The sequence below is a fragment of the Aquarana catesbeiana genome, linkage group LG01, assembly GCF_042186555.1.
Source record: "Aquarana catesbeiana isolate 2022-GZ linkage group LG01, ASM4218655v1, whole genome shotgun sequence".
In the NCBI taxonomy this organism is placed as follows: Eukaryota; Metazoa; Chordata; class Amphibia; order Anura; family Ranidae; genus Aquarana; species Aquarana catesbeiana.
Window position 1 is genome coordinate 612,416,731 of NC_133324.1, and position 20,579 is coordinate 612,437,309.

The following is a 20,579-nucleotide window of genomic DNA, read 5'->3' on the forward strand; positions in this document are numbered from 1 at the left end:
AGGAAGTACTTTTCGGTGGAGCTCCACTTTAAGTATTACTGTGAGATAATGCAGTTTTAAATAGAGACCTAAGTCATGTAAAGAGAAAGACTAAAGGAATTGACCTTCCCATGACAGAACCTATCTTCAGACCTGACCATAATATTGAGGGTCACAAAGCTGATGAGGAACTTTAAGACACATAGGGAATGGGAGGAATCAGAATATACATTGAAACAGGAATTCAACATACTACGCAATGGGATTGATTTACTAAAACTGGAGAGTGCAAAATCTGGTGCAGCTCTGCATAGAAAGCAATCAGCTTCCAAGTTTTTTTGTCAGTGCTTAACCCCTTCCCGCCGCTGACTCCCAGCCCTTTAACCACTTCAATACCGGGCCATAGTAATATGACGCCGGTAGGAACATCTCCTCCCTTCAGGTGGACTTCATATCTAGTGTGTACGGAGACCGGACACTGAGCTTTTTATCTTTCATGGTGCATCCATCCATCCGCGATTTGGGGGTAATACGTGCCATTTTGAAACGCACATGTTACGGTGACCATGCTCTGGTTATGATACTACACCTTAACAAGTTCGGTTCTTGGCTTATCGGAGGTGGTCCGGAGGCTCTCCAGGCTATCCAGGCTCTCTCTGACCCTCTGTAGTGGGGGGTCATGAGTCTCTGGTAAGCGGCCAACTTACATCTTTTTGGTGGTGGATCGAGCACTATCTTTACACAATTAAGGATTGCACAGTCTTTTGATGGACTTTTCATATTATTTCATCTAATTATCACATGGGTGACACAGACATTCATGTTATTGGACTCACGTTTATTTTACCATAAATTTTTAATTGTTTATAACAACAATCACTCAATATTTTTTTGTTATGACACTTTTCAAATGTTCATATCTCACATGATGTACATTCAGGAATTCATTGTTGAATTAGGGAGTATATGTATGTACATCAACATTTTTTTTCTATAGGTTATAGGTTCACCTTTACCAAAAAACTGCCTATACATATAAGGGCCATCTGTAGATAAAAATAAGCTGCGCATCTTTGACCAAAGTTAGATAATGCCCTTGCTATAGGTGTAGGCCATGTGCATACCTCTTGAAGTCTGACTGGAAAACTCCTAGGACATTGCCAAGGCTGCTGCTAACAGACATCTAGCTGTTATTGTACACCTTCAACATCACAGGAGCTAGCTCTTAAACACTGAACCAAAAGTTACTGCATCAAGAGAGAGAAAGCACATGTGAGGGGTTTGAATCAGAGAAAGCTAACTCCGGTGATGGTGAAGGTGTGCAACCCTTAGTAATATCCTTGGCAACGTCCGAGGAGTTTTCCAGTCAAGCTTCATGTGGTATGTAAATGGCCTACACCTATAGCAACCTTGGTCAAAGTTGCACAGTTTGTTTTTATCTACCAACACCCCTTATCTGCATAGGCAGTTTTTTAGTAAAGGTGAACTATGCCTTTAAAGTAGAACTCCATGCTAATGGTTAATATGCAGGAATACATATATAGGATGTTCTTTACCTGCCAAAGAAATGTGAAATGTAAATGTAAAAATCTGTATAAAGAGAGGAGTATAAGAATACCTTGGTAAAAAACACTTACTTTCCATTGTTTGCTGATGACAGATCACCTGACTTGTTTTTGATCTGGCTTTTGCTTCTCTCTCTTAAAGCACTGGGGCTTCTCATAAACAGCTCCCCCATCAAATCCATGGTTGTTTTCATCTTACACTCTGGATCCAAAATGTCAGCCAGGGACTTGTCCTCTACTACAATCTCCTTGGCCAACTCCTGAGACTTGACATCCTCAGGAGACATTATACTTGTGTTGATATGGTTATAGGTGGGTTTGTGTTCTGGGACAGTGATTTCTGAAGGTTTAATTGCTACATTGGAGGTTTCGTCATCCTGAGTTGGAGGGAGATCTTGGGAGCTCTGACCGGTTCTCGCTGAACTTGTTGTGGACTGAGGTATCTCTGATGAAGAAGAGGCTCTAGCCTGAGGAAGTTCACTATCTCTTATAAGCGCAAGAGCAGTTGGCAGGCTCAAGACACTCTTTTCTGTAGTAGTCTCTATTTTTTCTGTGCTCTCCACATTTTTGGGATATCTGCCATTAGAAGAGGAGAAAACAAAAACAAAGTTATGAGATGCTGTGAAATTAAAGCATGCTTTTATGAATTCATTTGAAGACTTAAGTTCATCATTAAGTTTGAGATTAAAAAAGAAAGCAAACAATTATAATCACCTAGGTGAATGCAGCATCGATCCAATACTGCATCTGTCCCCACCAGCTCTGTAGTGAGAACTAAGCGATCAAACACCGTTGATCGCTCAGTTCTCCACCTTCACTCTGAGCAGAGAGCCGTGACTGTCAGTCACCACTCTCTGCTCTCCTTTGCAGCACTCACTGGAGTGCTGGCTGTGGAGGGGGTGGGAACAACTGGCTCAGGCTCTCGGCACAGGTGCCAGGCCAGGCATATGGGTGGCATGGACCGTCTGAGTGACATCAGGCAACAGTGGCCTTTAGCCGGCTGTCGGCTGAAAACAGTTCACAGGAGTGCAGAACGAACTGCACTCTTGTGATCCATAGTAGAAGTATGGTTAAAAAAGCTTTGGCCACACTTCTCCTTTAAAGTGTACGTCAGGCCAAAAAAAAAACAACTTTTTAATTCATCTCTCCAACACATTTCTACAGGTTTCATCAAAATACTGCATATATAGAAAAATATATAGAAAAATATCTCTTAATCTGCCAGAAATTCAGTGAGATCCTAACTTCCTTTTGGTCTGACAACTTAGTGCTTAGTGCTCTAAATGCATACATTGATTTTTTCCTAGCAAAATCCATACTGCTGCCTTGACTCCAAACAGCCAGCCCATACACCGTGTGGAGGAAAAGGGCTCTTGGGATACATAGTTCTGGGGTAAGGGATGCCTACATTAAAGTGTATGTTACCCCAGCATTGCATGTTTCTGATATGTGAATGTAGTGCCATGTACTTGTGTTTAAAAAATATCCCATTCTCTTTGTATTTCTTCCCCTGCTTTGTTATTTCAAACTGACCACACTAGGCATAGTAGCACCTCTTTCCACCATAGGGTAGCATAGCTACCCTGTCTCCCAAATATATATGTTTTGCCTTGCATTACTATTTTAAACTAAATGTGTTGTTTTACAAAGTAAGGGTTCACATATGCAGTACTTTAATAGGAACTGAACTCCCAGCATTTGTCTCTGCGAGACTTTTACAAGCTTGATGATGACATCACATTAAGTAATAAAAGCTGTCTCTGGCTACGGTAACAAGGTAAAAAATTATATACAATGCAGGGATCTTATCCATAGGGGGAGAGCAGAGCAGAATTTGGGAGTAAATATTGGTAATGTCTGAACATACATTTCAACTCTTAAATAACTATTTTACTAAGCTGGTCAGCAATGTAGCTGTATGCCACTGGACTTCAGGTGGTTATACAGGGATGGTGCCTGCAGCTGCAGACATCATCCTGCGACCGTTCTTTACAGCCGGCGATCGTCTCTCTTGTAAAAGCAATTTTAGTGGCTAACTAGCCGCTGGATTGCTTTTACAAGTAGTGAGAGGGGACCTTCTCCCCCTCCCACCGCATCTTTCTCAGGCTCTCCCATCCCACTGGGAGACCCGTGTGACCAGTCGGCGCTTCTGCAGGCTGATCGGAGAGCTGAACAAAGCCTGAATGCTGACTTTGTAGCGTTTCACAACTGCATGGCATAAAAGTGTTAGTGACCCCACATGGTGTGAAGTATGGTGACTCATAAAATGCCTATCATGACAGTTTATCACTTATAAACAGCCAGACTGTTCATAAAGCTCTCCTCCTGCTTTCAGGTTTTAATTAGTGCTCTCTACTGTCCACATAGTGTAGACCATTAGTTGTCTTTTTTTTCAACAAGCACAGTGCAATGGAGAAATTCTAAAAAGTTTGTAAAAAGCAGCTTTAAAACTACCATATTACATATTCTATAAATATATTATTACTCATGATAGTTGTCCTTTAAAGTGAACTATTGTCCAGATTGTTCAAACTAAAATATGTATATATTCTGAACAAGCAGTAGAATCACTTTAAAACAAGCCCTCATTCACCTCTGTACTTAAAAACATTTTGAAGGAATTACTTTTCAAAGTTTACAACACTTAGCTTAATTTTCTTCTATGAGAAGAGAACCTTGATGGACTGCTAGCCCTCTAATTTAAGCAACCGGTGTAACGACATATTCGGAGACCCATCGCAGTTTGCTACGGAAGTGACGTTCCGTCGCCGCCATCTTGCTACACCCCACACTCGTCCACAGTAAGGATTCACTAAGAAGGGGGAAAGCGGACATGTTGTTACACCTACCGGAGTTTTGCATTTTACACGTATTTATAACAGTAAAGTCAGTTTATATAGTTAAAATACAGTACTTACAACTCTGTCTGACTACATAGATCTTGAATTTTAAAAGCAGCGGCAACCCTGCTCATCTCACAGGTTTGCTAATCTGACAGACGTTCGCTGCTTTTAAAATTTAACATCTAAGCAGTCAGACGGAGTTCTAAGTACTGTATTTCACTATAGAAACTCGCTTTACTGTTATAAATACGTGTAAAATGCAAAACTCCAGTGGGTGTAACAACATGTCCGCTTTCCCCCTTCTTAGTGTATCCTTACTGTGGACAAGTGTGGGGTGTAGCAAGATGGTGGCGACGGAACGTCACTTCCGTAGCAAGCTGCGATGAGTCACCGAATATGTCATTACACCAGCAGGAGTTACTAAGGGCTTATTCACAATACTGGCCAATGGTGTGAGTTGTAAAGGGAGCAATGCCAATGCACCACAAAATGATGCATCACACGCTTTACTTCCTTTTGGCATTTCATTTATCTTTATCACAGCATGTGGTAGAGTGTGTCACATCACACTGTGCTGAAAAAAGCATGTCCCACATTTTTAGTGCACAACTGAACTCACAGGACTTAAAGTGGTTGGATAAGAAACATTAATTACAGACCCTGTAGCTGCTGATTTTCTGCTCAGATCGCCTAGGTCATGGGCACTCAACCTGTGGCCCTCCAGCTATTGCAGAACTACAAGTCCCATCATGCCTCTGTCCTTGGAAGTCATGCTTGTAACTGTTAGCCTTGCAATGCCTCATGGGACTTGTAGTTCTGGAACAGCTGGAGGGCTACAGGTTAAGCACCCATGACCTCCAAGTGGAAGTAAGAGCGGGTACCAGCCAAAACTGGGTACCTGCTCCCCCCCCCCCCAAAAAAAATATATATATATGGTGGAGGATTTAAAGTGGAACTTCCTCTTTTGCGTGAAATTCTGCTTTACCCCTCTCTGCCGGGACCTCCCCACCCTTTAAGATGTTCTAAATGCCGGAAAGTGGAGGCAGGCATTCCAATCATGTGACCACTGTGATTGGCTGTCACAGCAGTCACATGATCGGAAAGCTCCCGATTGCAAATATGCATTGGGAGCTTTCCAGTACCTAACAGTCTCTTCGGGTGTGCGCTCTCAGGACAGAAAGATGTTTACATAGGGCCGCATTTATGCGTCCTCTCAATGTTAAAACCCACCCATCAAGAGGTTGCATATATGCGTACAGCCGGTGGGAAGAGGTTAAGGCAAAATGTCTTGTATGCACTGCCCATGTATATACAGCGTTGTCTTACTGAGCAGGCACACCTGGGCACTGCCCGGGGGCGCCAGGTTCACATGGGGCCCCATCAGAGCCGGACAAATAGCCCTAGCAGTGGGGCAAGGGAGTCGGGCTGAACGGGCACAGGCAGTCTGGCGTGCGACGGCATCCTTGGTTCCGCCTGCCAGCTTGGCTGTCACCATCTCTCATGAGCCTCCCTGAGTGACTGTGTCTGCAGTTAATCATCGCCGAATGTTGGCGGCACTGCCTCCACCCACCGCCCAGCCAGGACTCCGTGGCTGGGAGCTGGTCAGGTGCACAGTGAACTGTGCTGTCTTTGGCTGTGCCAATCCTGTCACTCAATGTCTCACTTGCACTATTCCTGTGATTCGGATATTGAGAGAGACGGGATTCGGAGTGAACAGCCTCAGGGGTGCTGAGTGAGAGGGGCCCTTGTAAAGTAGCCAATCCCTGCTGTCTCTGCGCTAGCAGCCTCACCCCCTGATGTGCACAGATACACACAGTGTGGTGCTAGATAGGTGTGTGTGTGTGTGTACAGCTGCAGACTTGGACCACTGGACATTGGTGAGTCCACAGTCCAAACGGCTGTATGTGGTGGCTGCTGTTAATGACTGTCTTATCAAATATTTTACCATGCCTCAGCTGCATTGCATCAACAATGTAATTTCATGCAAGTGCAATTCAAAAGATATCCCTATTTAATTTTATTCTATGTTTGAAACCCCACCTTCAACATGACAAATGCATATGTATGTCCCTAACCTCTCCTATTCTGAGACCCTTTTATTTGATTGGGTTGCATTTGGTGAGCGTTAGTGCCCGTCAAATGCAACTGGGGATATAATTCTTGCCACAGTCATGAAGTAAAGCATCGTGGCTGCATCATATGTACACCCCAAGCTGCTGCCTTGTCAGATAAGGGTTTATTCATGCAACATGCTGTGCTTCTTGTTTTTTTAACCACTTAAGGACCGGAAGGTTGACCTCCCTAAATGGCCAGGCCATTTTTTTCAATACGGTACTGCGTTACTTTAACTGACAATTGCGCAGTTATGCGACACCGTACCCAAATAAAATAGATTTCCTTTTTTCCCACAAATAGAGCTTTCTTTTGGTCGTATTTGATCACCTCTGCGCTTTTTATTTTTTGTGCTATAAACAAAAAGAACAACAATTTTGAAAAAAACAAAACAATATTTTTTACATACTGCTATAAAACATATCCAATAACAACATTTTAAAAATCTAATTTCTTCATCAATTTAGGCCAATATGTATTCAGCTACATATTCTTAGTAAAAAAAAATCCCAATACATGTACATTGATTGGTTTGCACAAAAGTTATTGTGTCTATAAACAATGGGATATTTTTATGGAATTCTGTAAATTTGTTTTAATAGTAATGGTGGCAATCAGTGATTTTTAGTGGGACTGTGACATTGCGGTGGACAAATCAGACACCTAACTGACACTTTTTTGGGAACCAGTGACATTATGACAGTGATCAGTGCTAAAAATATGCACTGTTACTGTACTAATGACACTGGCAGGGAAGGGGTTAATACCAGGGGAGATCAAAGGGTTAAGTGTGTCCCTAGGGAGTGCTTTCTTACTGTGTGGGGATGGACTGACTGTATGAACAGAGAGATCCGTGTTCCTGCTTATCAGGAACACAAGTTCTCTCTGTTCATACCTGACAGGACGGCGATCTGCCTTGTTTACATCGGCAGACCGCCATCCTGTCTCCCTGGAGAGCGATCGCAGGTGGCCCACAGACATCGTGTCCGCTGGACCCACTGATTTAACTCCCCCACTGGCCAGACTAGTGCATGAAACGACGTACAGCCATGCCACCTTGCCACAGTATATCAGCGGTGGGTGGTTGGCAAGTAGTTAAACAAATTTTATTGAAATGTCACCCCGACATTTCATAAAGTTCAATTGGCCGCAGTGCTGTGAAGGCAGTAGTGTAAACTGGACATACCAGAGATAAGGCATTTTGCCTTGTTATGAGGTAGGACTGTTGTGGAATAGCCACCCAACACAGTCCCACCACATCTGGTGTGAATATGCCTTACCACTTGCCACACACTTGCAGTAGTTTTATTGAAGGTGGGCGACACAGGCAAACCAACCAGACAACATACCCATACCTTGCCACCTGTCTTCTGAGTTTTTAGGACATGCATGCGTGCCCCTGGCCAACAACTGCGGTGATTGGACACAGCATGAGTTAATCAACAGGTTTCAACCAATGATTTTGACAGAAACCTGATGATCAGCTGTGTCCAATCACAGCACAGGGTTCTGTGTTTAAAAACACACAAACCTCTGTACACAGTGATCTGGCTTCTCCCCGAAATCAACTCTGAGTTCAGGGAGAAAAATCAGCCAACCCCTTCTATTCCCCCCCTCTCTTTCTGCACTTTAGGGCACTGCCGACTTTCAAAACTACCTCTACCCCACTTTACTGTCAAATACTTGGGGAAAGAAAGGGACGGAGTCCACGGAGCTATGATATCCTTACTTATCATCCTCAAGAACACAAGACAACCTTATAGAAATGGGGACTTACAACAGAAACCCGCAAGAACAATCCTATAGGTAGTTCTAACCCAGAACGCCATTACATCCACTATGTTTCCATACACACACCAACATAGAAAAATAATGCAAATAGCACCAATCTTACTTACGACTTGTAACCTATGTTCATGTATCTTTATTTGTATCACTGTTATCTTGACTGCATTGTTATTGTGAAATCTGTGGACCTTCTTCCCGATATAAATAAAAAATGTAAAAAAAAAAGAAAAGAAAAAGCAGCCAAATCTGTTCCTAAAAGCAGCAGACATTACACACATTACACTTGATAGGCACATTGTTAACCCCTTGATGTCAACCTCTTCCCAGCCAGTGTCGTTAGTACGGTGTCAGTGCATAGTATTATCTGATCACTGTATTAGTGTCACTAGTTATGTCAGTGTCAGTTAGTTAGTGCACCTCCCTGCAAAGGTTTGTTAGCACCAGATTGCCTGAAAGCCAATCACCGTCCCACTATAAGTCTCTGATCACTGCCATTACCAGTAAAGCTGCTTAAACTCTAGTATATATACACTATCGTTTGTAAATGCTATAACTGTCACCCAAACCAATCAATATACACTTATTGGGATTTTTTTATACCAAAAGCATGTAGCAGAATACATTTTGGCCTACATTTATGAAGACATTTTTTTTTATTTGATATGTTTCATAGCAGAAAGTAGAAAATATTGTACTTTAATTGTTGAGAGTAGGGGCAGGCTTGTAAGGGCCCCATAGCATTACTTTGCCCTGGGGCCCATGATGCTATTAAGATGGCTCTGGCCCTGGCTCCCAACTGTCCCCGACTTTGAGGGACTGTCCCTCATTTGGAACAAAGTTCCTCTGTCCCTCTTTCCTCCTCGTTTGCCTCTCATTTTGGTCTGAGCTATATAGTTGTATATAAAATGCATTATTTATCCTTAAAAAAGGTTTTCCCAGTGCTAAACCCTTATTTCAAATTCTAAAAGCACTCGTGGGTTTTTGTTTGTTTAATTCACATTAAAAGAAACAAGAAAGGTGAGGTAGAATTCTCCTCCCTGTAAATGCATTCTTAAAGTGCTGAAATGGTGAAATGCCTGAAATGCATGAACAAAGAATGCAACAAATGAAAACTGTACTTAAAGGAGAAGTCCAGCCAGGTGCCTAGACTGATGGCAGTCTCAGCCTCTCAGCGAGCCGCTTAGACAGCAGCTCCTCCACAACTCAGCACTCCAGTGAGTGTGGAGGAGCAGAGCAGGAGACCTGCTGATTGACAGTCAGCAGCTCTTCTCTCGGGGAGGTGAGAGGACCAAGCCATCGGCGATGTTCGATGGCTCAGTTCTCAGTGCAGAGATGCCGGGGGACAGATGCAGAATCAGACCGATGCTGCCTCCACCTAGGTAAGTATGAATATGGGGAAAAAGCCAAACTCATACTTCTCCTTCAAAGCACAGAAGACCTGATTAAAGCAAAAGCATGTCATAAAAATAGAAAATTTATTTTAAAAATATATCATTTTACTGACCTACGTAGTAATGTTTTGATTTTTCAAACAGATTTTGACATGCAGCATGGAGTACAGAGGGAATATCTGTGCCATATTCACAACTTTATCTCAATTGTCCTTGCTTTGTGCACTGGTGCGTAGTCATGTTGCAACAGGAAGGAGCCATCCTCAAACTGTTCCTACAAAGTTGGGTGCATGAATTTATCTAAAATGTCTTGGTATGCTGACGACTTAGGAGTTCCCTTCACTGGAACGAAGAAGCTAAACCCAACCCCTGAAAAACAACCCTACGCCATAATCCCTCCTCCACCAAATGATTTGGACCAGTGCACAAACAAGGTCTATAAAGACAAGGATGAGCGAGTTTGGGGTGGAGGAACTTGACTGGCCTGCACAGAGTCCTGACCCCAACCCGATAGAACACTTTTGGGATGAATTAGAGCAGAGACTGCGAACCAAGCCTTCTCGTCCAACATCAGTGCCTGACCTCACAAATGTGCTTCTGGAAGAATGGTCAAACATTCCCATAGACACACTACTAAACCTTGTGGATAGTCTTTTCGGAAGAGTTTAAAGAGGAGTTCCCATTACAAAAAAAAAAAAAAGAAATAAAAGTCAGCAGCTACAAATACTGCAGCTGCTGACTTTTAATTGGACACTTACTTGTCCCAGGGTCCAGCGATGCAGGGGATCGAAGCCCGCTCGTCTCCCCCTCCGTTCGGCGGCGCCGGCATTGCAACCGGGCACCCACTGTGCATGCGCGAGTAGCGCCGCGCGCCGTGATTGGCCGCCCAGTCATCTGGGACCTGTAATGGGTCCCAGATGATTGACAAGAGGGAGGGAGCAGAGCTGAGCCCTTCCTGTGCCGAGGGGAAGTGATGTTACCAGCCCAGGCACTGAAAGAGGCAGACTACGTGGAACCCCCTAGCAACAGGCATGTAGAGGTGAGTAAAAAAAAAAAAATTTCCAAATGTTTTTTTTTATTCCTTTTTTATGCACATTCATGTATTGGCGTCTCAATACTTGTGGTAATATAGTGTATATACAGTGTACAGTATATATATATATATATATACACAGGGATTCTTTGTGTCAGAGGATGTCATCTAGTGGTATAGTATGATATGAGATTAGATTCTTTTCCAAATCAAACCACAAAAACTATGCGCTTAGGACATAAAGCAGAAATAGGGGAAAGGGGGGGGGGGGGGGGGGAGAAGATAAGATAGAGGGGGGGAGGGGGGAGAGAGATGGAAGAAAAGAAGAAGAATAGAAGGTATGCTGCCTCCCCAAGTTAAGCCCTCAAAGAGAACTAACATGTAATGAATAGTTAATGGGGGTATGGCGCTCCCTTGTGGGCTGTGCAAAATTCAATGACATAAACAGTGACTATGTTGAATAAATAAATAGTGATCCAAACCCAAACGGTGAGAGCTGTGAAATTCTTAATGGGTAAAACTCATATTAAATCATAAAAACTTTGTGGAAGTATAGGTATACGTGTTGGCAAACCTTAGCTTATTGCACATACCTCCATATTAGGATAATGAGAAAAGATGGAAAAAAAGAAAACTACTAAAGTGCTGCTGCTAAGCAGCTAATTAAAATACCAACTTCTATATATACAAAATTCGTGGCATGTGTATGTATACCAGTGCAAAAACGAGCATATGACAGTGCAATGTATGTAATATGACAGTGCAATACTGCACCTACATATATATTTGACCGTGCACTCCAACTTATAATCTGCAATACAGTGCAGTATAGTGCAATCGAGTCCAACAAGACTCTAAATGGCCAGTGCAAGGACAAGTGTATAACAATGCAATATATGACAGTGCAATCCCACACATACGTGTATATGTAACCAACAATCCAACTTATAAATGTTCAATAAAGTGCAATATAGTGCAGTCAAGTCCAGCAAGACTCTAGATGACGTCAAAATTTCAAATTAGGCAAAAAAAGAGAGAAAGAGTCTGTCTCAAATAGTGCATTCCAATTTTGAATGGCAGCAAAAAAGTTCCAACAGCTTAGTGACTTTTGGTGCCCACAGAGGTAAATCCGTGACTTCTGTGCTCCCCTTTTGGCTCCCCACTCACCAGCTTCCACTACCCCTGCAGGGGTGATAGACAATCTAGGATCTCAGAACCGTCCTCTTATTCGGTGTCCCGTGGTTGCTGCGGTGGAATGGCCTCTCTCCCAGGAGTCCCGGATTACCACTTCATACGATATCCAGGATGGGGGTCAGCAACTAAGCCCTCAAGGAAAGAGATGCCACCTCATAGTGTAGTATGATAAAAATCTTTAATACCATAAAAACCATAAAAACTCCCCTCTCGGGGAAAAAACACACAGCGTACTACACTATGGGTGAAGCCGAGAGCCAGGAAGTGTATCCCGCAGCGTGCGGCGTGCGGCGTGCGGTTCAGCTGCGTTCCAGGCTCTCTCGCTCCGTACCCGGAAATGACGTAAGTGCGTAGCCCCGCCTTACGCGTTTCGTCATCGACGTTTTCAAAGGCGGCCTATGAAAACGTTGATGACGAAACGCGTAAGGCGGGGCTACGCCTTACGCGGGGCTACGCCTACACTTCCTGGCTCTCGGCTTCACCCATAGTGTAGTACGCTGTGTGTTTTTTCCCCGAGAGGGGAGTTTTTATGGTTTTTATGGTATTAAAGATTTTTATCATACTACACTATGAGGTGGCATCTCTTTCCTTGAGGGCTTAGTCTCTTTTTCTTTCTCTCTTTTTTTGCCTAATTTGAAATTTTGACGTCATCTAGAGTCTTGCTGGACTTGACTGCACTATATTGCACTTTATTGAACATTTATAAGTTGGATTGTTGGTTACATATACACGTATGTGTGGGATTGCACTGTCATATATTGCATTGTTATACACCTGTCCTTGCACTGGCCATTTAGAGTCTTGTTGGACTCGATTGCACTATACTGCACTGTATTGCAGATTATAAGTTGGAGTGCACGGTCAAATATATATGTAGGTGCAGTATTGCACTGTCATATTACATACATTGCACTGTCATATGCTCGTTTTTGCACTGGTATACATACACATGCCACGAATTTTGTATATATAGAAGTTGGTATTTTAATTAGCTGCTTAGCAGCAGCACTTTAGTAGTTTTCTTTTTTTCCATCTTTTCTCATTATCCTAATATGGAGGTATGTGCAATAAGCTAAGGTTTGCCAACACGTATACCTATACTTCCACAAAGTTTTTATGATTTAATATGAGTTTTACCCATTAAGAATTTCACAGCTCTCACCGTTTGGGTTTGGATCACTATTTATTTATTCAACATAGTCACTGTTTATGTCATTGAATTTTGCACAGCCCACAAGGGAGCGCCATACCCCCATTAACTATTCATTACATGTTAGATTCTTTTCCAGCTTCTTGTTTCTGTGCACACTGATGAAAAGAGTGTCTGAAAAAATATATAATGTTTGGGGGTTCTAAGTAATTTTCTAGCAAAAAAAAATTATTTTAACTTGTAAACAACAAGTTTGAAAAATAGGCCTTAAGTGGTTAAAAACCTTAAGAATAGGCAATGGAATATTGTACATATCGAATATTTGTTCTCTCATGACTAGTATATTCCCTGACCCCAGTGAAAGCAGACAGAATTGCAAGACAGAGAAGACAGAGACATAAACTAATTGCAACTGTCCTTTGACAATATGTACATTTTTAGTACATACAGAACATTACTCTTCTTTGCATGTCTAAGTCCATACACCAGTAGAATTTCAGTCTTCGTTTTTAAATATTTAATTTTCGAATTGCTAGTAGGGTCAAATGAACTTTAATTTTTGACCATAGTTTTGAGAAAATTTGAAGGACCAGGATGGACATTTTTTTGAATGAGCAAAATGGACTGTGAATATGGTTTTTGTACAGGAAAAATCACGCATATTGTAATGTACATTCTAGAAACAAAAGAAAATTTTTATATACATCTGAGATTCCATACAAGCAGCAAGTATGGATGAAATTCTAAGGGCTTTTGAACAAAATTAGTTGACTCGAGGAAACAAGAAAAAATGCCTTAAAAAGCGTTTTTTCTAAATTTTCAGTGCAAGCATTCGAAAGATATTCTACTGGATATATGGCCAGCTTTACACCCTTCTGTTTCTGCTTTATTTTTATAGCGCAAGATTTTAAGCTAAGAGGGAGAAGCCAGCTAATATTCTCAACTAATCACATTCAGCACTTATCTTGTACTGCATAAAGTACTTTGCAGCTAAAACTTACATTTCTTTCCAGTCTTTCCTCACATTTCCTTCATAATGCTTGGGGGGAGTAGCCAGCAAAGTATGTATTTTCTCTTCCTTTTCCTTCAAAAGGGCATCTTCCAGAGTTGGAGGAGGGAAAGGAGGTGGAGATGGGGGAACAAAATGAATTTTAGGGGATGTTCCCAACTCTTGGTCCTTAACAAATACTTCATCTTCCACATCATCATTCCCAACCAGAGGAGATAACTGGAGACCAGACTCTGATATACGGAGTGATATTTTCCCATGGTGTGAGGGAGTTTCAGACTCCGATGAGCTGCTGCTCCACATTGTATTGTTTTTCCAATTAGTGGGAACCTTCTGCCCAAATGCGTTGCTGTTTTGTGAAATGTTGGCTTCTTTTGTTGAATTTAAGCCCTTGACCTTTGGGGGTGGAGGCCTCTGTGGTGGAGTAGACTTTGTATTTTGTTTGTTACGGTTGTGATTTATTGAGTTATTACTATTGAAACTTAAATCCATGTCACTTTTACTTTTTGCTTCAGTTGGAGAAATTTTAGAAGTTCTGTTTTCAGCATACAGATAATCTTCGTCAGTATCTTGTGCCCTCTGGGTGGGTGAATCTTGTATAGTTTTAGTAGGACTGAAGTTACTAGGTGAAGGTAAGGTAGCCAGTCTTGTGCTATGGAGATTACTGTGCTGGGCAGGGCCTTGTGTAAGACTCTGGGCTCTCATGTGTCTCTGAATTTTCACACTGCTCTGATCCACAATACTGTTTGATGGGGGAGCCATCCTCTCTATGGTAGCGGAAGAATGGTGGCTAGGATGTGGTTGAAATGCTGTTTCAGAAGGTGCTGTTTCTGGATGATCTTCAGTTTTGCTTCTAGAGGCTCTAAATATGGACACAGAGAAATCAGAAAAAAAGTAAAATAAACTGGTATGGGGGATGCTCAAGGTAAAATGTTCTGTATTATTTTGAATAGATAAAATACAACGAGAAAGTATGGAAACATGAAAGGAATCTGTCAGCTTTTATTTTGCCCAAAGTAGACAGATGCCTGCTTTTATTTTCTAACCCCTAATTGTAAAATGTCAACTTGAATTTGATTGGTGGTGAAGGACATCAACCACAAGCCCTTGCCATTTTAATTATGATCTTTAAAGACCAGGTGACCAGATATCTGATACCCAAACATAGCATTTGGTTTATGTGTTACATCTTTCTCCTCATTTAATAACTTACCAGTCATAAATCATAGCAGAAATTGTCACCACATACAGATTGTTTATTGGAAAGTAAGGTCTGATACAGTATTTTAGAAATGCATCTGGTTTATATATCAGAGTTAACATGAGTTTCCACCTCATTAGAACTTTGAGAACCAAATTTGTAACGATGTGGTGGTTCATTTGCATACCTAGCAACAATCCCGGATTCTTTAGGACTGTCCTGTCTTTCGACCCAACGCTACATCTTTCTCCTCATTTAATAACTTACCAGTCATAAATCATAGCAGAAATTGTCACCACATACAGATTGTTTATGTGAAAGTAAGGTCTGATATGTTAGAAATGCATCTGGTTTATGTATCAGAGTTAACACGAGTTTCCACCTCATTAGAACTTTGAGAACCAAATTTGTAAACATGTGGTGGCTCATTTGCATACCTAGCAACAATCCCAGGTTCTTTGGGATTGTCCTGCCTTTCGACCCAAATTCGGTGGTCCGGTGGACCACAGGATTTTCCAGCTACACAATGCCTCAATCATGCTGCTGGCATTTCTGTAATCAGAGGCTGCAGGACGATCCTGGCTTCTCTACTCCACCCACAACAGAAGTTGAAATGTCATGTTCTGGCCCTGCTGATTATGGGACTGACTTATCTCTCCCTGCACTTCTTCATTAACACAAACAAACCCTAAGACCCCTTTCACACTGGGGCGTTTTTCAGGCGATTTTGGGCTAAAAATAGCACCTGTAAAGCGCCTGAAAAACACCTCCCCTGCAGCCCCAGTATGAGAGCCCGAGTGCTTTCACACTGGGGCGGTGCGCTTGCAGGACATTAGAAAAAGTCCTGCAAGCAGCATCTTTCGGGCGGTGGGGGAGCGCTGTATACACCGCTCCTCCACTGCTCCTGCCATTGAATGAAATCAATGAGCACCGCTGCCGAAGCACCTGCAAAGTGCTTCGGCAGCGGCACTTTGCGGGGGGGCTTTTAACCCTTTATTTGGCCACTAGCGGGGGTTAAAAGCGCCCCGCTAGCGGCCGGAAAGCGCCGCTATAGCAGCGGTAAGGCGCAGCTAAAATTAGCGGCGCTTTACTGCTAACGCTCACCCCAGTGTGAAAATAGCCTTAAAGCGGGGGTCCACCTATCTATCGTTTTTTTTTTTTTTTAGTTCATTCACAAACTTTTCTTCTCAGCATTACATACTCACATATTGTGTGTAATATGTCCGCCTGTGTCAGATTTCGTCGGAAAGAATAACTTATATTATTCACTGCAGACGGTTTCCATCTTCATTGTGGGCATTTGAAGCCCACAAGCATTTATTTCCTGGATGTGGTGAATGCTGTGCTCCCAGCATTCACCGCTCGTTCCCGCACATGCTCAGTGGCATCCTGGGAAGCCTGAGACTAGCTCCCAGGAGTCTGGGAGAGGCTAGAAACACGCCTACTCCCATGGGAGGAGAACCAGGAAGTGCAAAGAAGAATAGAAAAATAAAAGGTAATTACGGTGATTTAAATTTTTTTAAACGGCATGTCAGCATCTAGGCAAGGAAGAGAATACATACAGATATTGTTCAAAATTTGGGTGGAACTCCGCTTTAAGTCTCTCATTCCTAATAAAGATTACAAACCGAACAAGCTACTGTAGACTTTCTGTTGTTATAGAGTCATACAGAGCCTGATTGGGCCAGAGATATTGCTGCAAAGAGTTCATGTTTGTGTAGCTTTCAGTTTACTACAATGTATGCTGTTTTTTGCCATTCTAAACCTCTTTTGTTATATTTCTTCTAAATATGCAATTTTTGCAAATTATAGTTACTACCTGTCTGATTTGGCTGATTACCTGTTCTTTTAAAGAGGAAGTGAAGGAGCAAATGGTTTCCTGCAGTCTAAGTTATAGGTTGTCAATGTGGTAAGGATGCTTTTTTAAACTTGTGTGATCATTTTCAAATACATATTTTAGAGGAAAAGTTTGTTAAATTAATTTTAGTTTGTAAAATGTAGTGTTTTTAAATATATTCCACTTATACAGTACAGAGGCGTAACTAGAATCTTCAGGGCCCCCATGCAAGAAACCATGAAGGGCCCCCACCAGGGCGTTGCTAGGTCTACAAAAAATCTCGGGCTAGAGCCCATAGCAGCGAAGTAAAGAAAGTCATACGCTTGGGCGGGCATACACATGTATATAATGTACATGTGTGTGTATGTATTTATAAAATATATATATATATATATATATATATATATATATATATATATATATATATATATATAATATCGTTACATATCTGAGTGCAGATCCCACCTTACATCAGGGTCCCCAGAGCCCACCTCATTACATCAGGGTCCTCAGAGAGCCCCCCCTAACATCAGGGTCCTCAGAGCCCATCCTTACATCAGGGTCCTCAGAGAGCCCCTCCTTACATCCGGTTACCCAGAGAGTCCCCCTTACATCAGAGTCCCCAGAGAACCTCCCCTTTACATCAGGGTCCCCAGAGAGCCCCTTCCTTACATTAGGGTCCCCAGAGAGCCCCCCTTACATCATTGTCCCCAGAGAGCCCCCCTTACATCAGGGTTCCCAGAGAGCCCCTCCTTACATCAGGATCCCCCGAGAGCCCCTTCTTACATCAGGGTCCCCAGAGAGCCCCCCTTACATCAGAGTCCCCAGAGAGCCCCTTCCTTATGTCAGGGTCCCCAGAGAGCCCCTTTCTTACATCAGGATCCCCAGAGAGCCCCTTCCTTACATCAGGGTCCCCAGAGAGCCCCCCTTACATCATTGTCCCCAGAGAGCCCCCCTTACATCAGGGTTCCCAGAGAGCCCCCCTTACATCAGGGTTCCCAGAGAGCCCCTCCTTACATCAGGATCCCCCGAGAGCCCCTCCTTACATCAGGGTCCCCAGAGAGCCCCCCTTACATCAGAGTCCCCAGAGAGCCCCTTCCTTATGTCAGGGTCCCCAGAGAGCCCCTTTCTTACATCAGGGTCCCCAGAGAGCCCCTTTCTTACATCAGGGTCCCCAGAGAGCCCCTCCCTTACATCAGTGTCCCCAGAGAGCCCCTTCCTTACATCAGTATCCCCAGAGAGCCCCCCTTACATCAGTTTCCCCAGAGAGCCCCTCCTTACATCAGGGTCCCCAGAGAGCCCCTTCCTTACATCAGGGTCCCCAGAGAGCCCCTCCTCCTTACATCAGAGTCCCCCGAGAGCCCCTCCCCTTTACATCGGGGTCCCCAGAGAGCCCCTCCCCCTTACATCAGGGTCCCCAAAATGCCCCCCCCTTACATCAGGGTCCCCAGAGGCCCCCCTTACATCAGGGTCCCCAGAGAGCCCCCCCTCACATCAGGGTCTCCGAGAGCCCCTCCTTACCTCAGGGTCCACAGAGAGCCCCTCCTTACATCAGGGTCCCCAGAGAGCCCCTCCCCCTTACATCAGAGTTCCCAGAGAGCCCCTCCTTACATCAGGGTCCCCAGAGAGCCCCTCCTTACATCAGGGTCCCCAGAGAGCCCCTTCCTTATGTCAGGGTCCCCAGAGAGCCCCTTTCTTACATCAGGGTCCCCAGAGAGCCCCTTCCTTACATCAGGGTCCCCAGAGAGCCCCTTCCTTACATCAGTGTCCCCAGAGAGCCCCTTCCTTACATCAGTATCCCCAGAGAGCCCCCCTTACATCAGTGTCCCCAGAGAGCCCCTCCTTACATCAGGGTCCCCAGAGAGCCCCTCCTTACATTAGGGTCCCCAGAGAGCCCCTCCTTACATCAGGGTCCCCAGAGAGCCCCCCTTACACCAGAGTCCCCAGAGGGCCCCTTCCTTACGTCAGGGTCCCCAGAGAGCCCCTTTCTTACATCAGGATCCCCAGAGAGCCCCTTCCTTACATCAGGGTTCCCAGAGAGCCCCTTTCTTACATTAGGGTCCCCAGAGAGCCCCTCCCTTACATCAGTGTCCCCAGAGAGCCCCTTCCTTACATCAGTATCCCCAGAGAGCCCCCCTTACATCAGGGTCCCCAGAGAGCCCCTCCCCCTTACATCAGAGTTCCCAGAGAGCCTCTCCTTACATCAGGGTCCCAGAGAGCCCCTTCCTTATGTCAGGGTCCCCAGAGAGCCCCTTCCTTACATCAGTGTCCCCAGAGAGCCCCTTCCTTACATCAGTATCCCCAGAGAGCCCCCCTTACATCAAAGTCCCCAGAGAGCCCCTCCCCTTTACATCGGGGTCCCCAGAGAGCCCCTCCCCCTTACATCAGGGTCCCCAAAATGCCCCCCTTTACATCAGGGTCCCCAGAGGCCCCCTTACATCAGGGTCCCCAGAGGCCCCCTTACATCAGGGTCCCCAGAGAGCCCCCCTCACATCAGGGTCCCCGAGAGCCCCTCCTTACATCAGGGTCCCCAGAGAGCCCCTCCCCCTTACATCAGAGTCCCCAGAGAGCCCCTTCCTTACATCAGGGTCCCCAGAGAGCCCCCTTACATCATTGTCCCCAGAGAGCCCCCCTTACATCATTGTCCCCAGAGAGCCCCCCTTACATCTGAGTTCCCAGAGAGCCCCTCCTTACATCAGGGTCCCCAGAGAGCCCCTCCTTACATCAGGGTCCTCAGAGAGCCTCCCTACTTACATTAGGATCCCCAAAGCCCCCTCATCACATCAGGGTCCCCAGAGAGCCCCCCCTAACATCAGGGTCCTCAGAGCCCATCCTTACATCAGGGTCCTCAGAGAGCCCCTCCTTACATCAGGTTACCCAGAGAGTCCCCCTTACATCAGAGTCCCCAGAGAACCTCCCCTTTACATCAGGGTCCCCAGAGAGCCCCTTCCTTACATTAGGGTCCCCAGAGAGCCCCCCTTACATCATTGTCCCCAGAGAGCCCCCCTTACATCAGGGTTCCCAGAGAGCCCCTCCTTACATCAGGATCCCCCGAGAGCCCCTCCTTACATCAGGGTCCCCAGAGAGCCCCCCTTACATCAGAGTCCCCAGAGAGCCCTTTCCTTATGTCAGGGTCCCCAGAGAGCCCCTTTCTTACATCAGGATCCCCAGAGAGCCCCTTCCTTACATCAGGGTCCCCAGAGAGCCCCTTTCTTACATCAGGGTCCCCAGAGAGCCCCTCCCTTACATCAGTGTCCCCAGAGAGCCCCTTCCTTACATCAGTATCCCCAGAGAGCCCCCCTTACATCAGTATCCCCAGAGAGCCCCTCCTTACATCAGGGTCCCCAGAGAGCCCCTTCCTTACATCAGGGTCCCCAGAGAGCCTCTCCTCCTTACATCAGAGTCCCCCGAGAGCCCCTCCCCTTTACATCGGGGTCCCCAGAGAGCCCCTCCCCCTTACATCAGGGTCCCCAAAAT

At 44.6% G+C, this 20,579-nt stretch overlaps 1 protein-coding gene across 3 annotated transcripts in view; it reads right to left on the bottom strand.

The window, feature by feature from the left end:
- SHROOM3 (shroom family member 3) overlaps window positions 1–20,579 on the bottom strand; it is a 554,962-nt gene that overhangs the window by 15,099 nt on the left and 519,284 nt on the right. For all 3 annotated transcript variants that reach the window (XM_073599747.1, XM_073599766.1, XM_073599757.1), the window contains 2 exons: window positions 14,057–14,926; window positions 1,617–2,120 (listed from right to left, as the gene is read on the bottom strand). In XM_073599747.1, coding sequence (XP_073455848.1) covers window positions 1,617–2,120; window positions 14,057–14,926 — 1,374 coding nt within the window. The remainder of the gene's footprint in view (window positions 1–1,616; window positions 2,121–14,056; window positions 14,927–20,579) is intronic.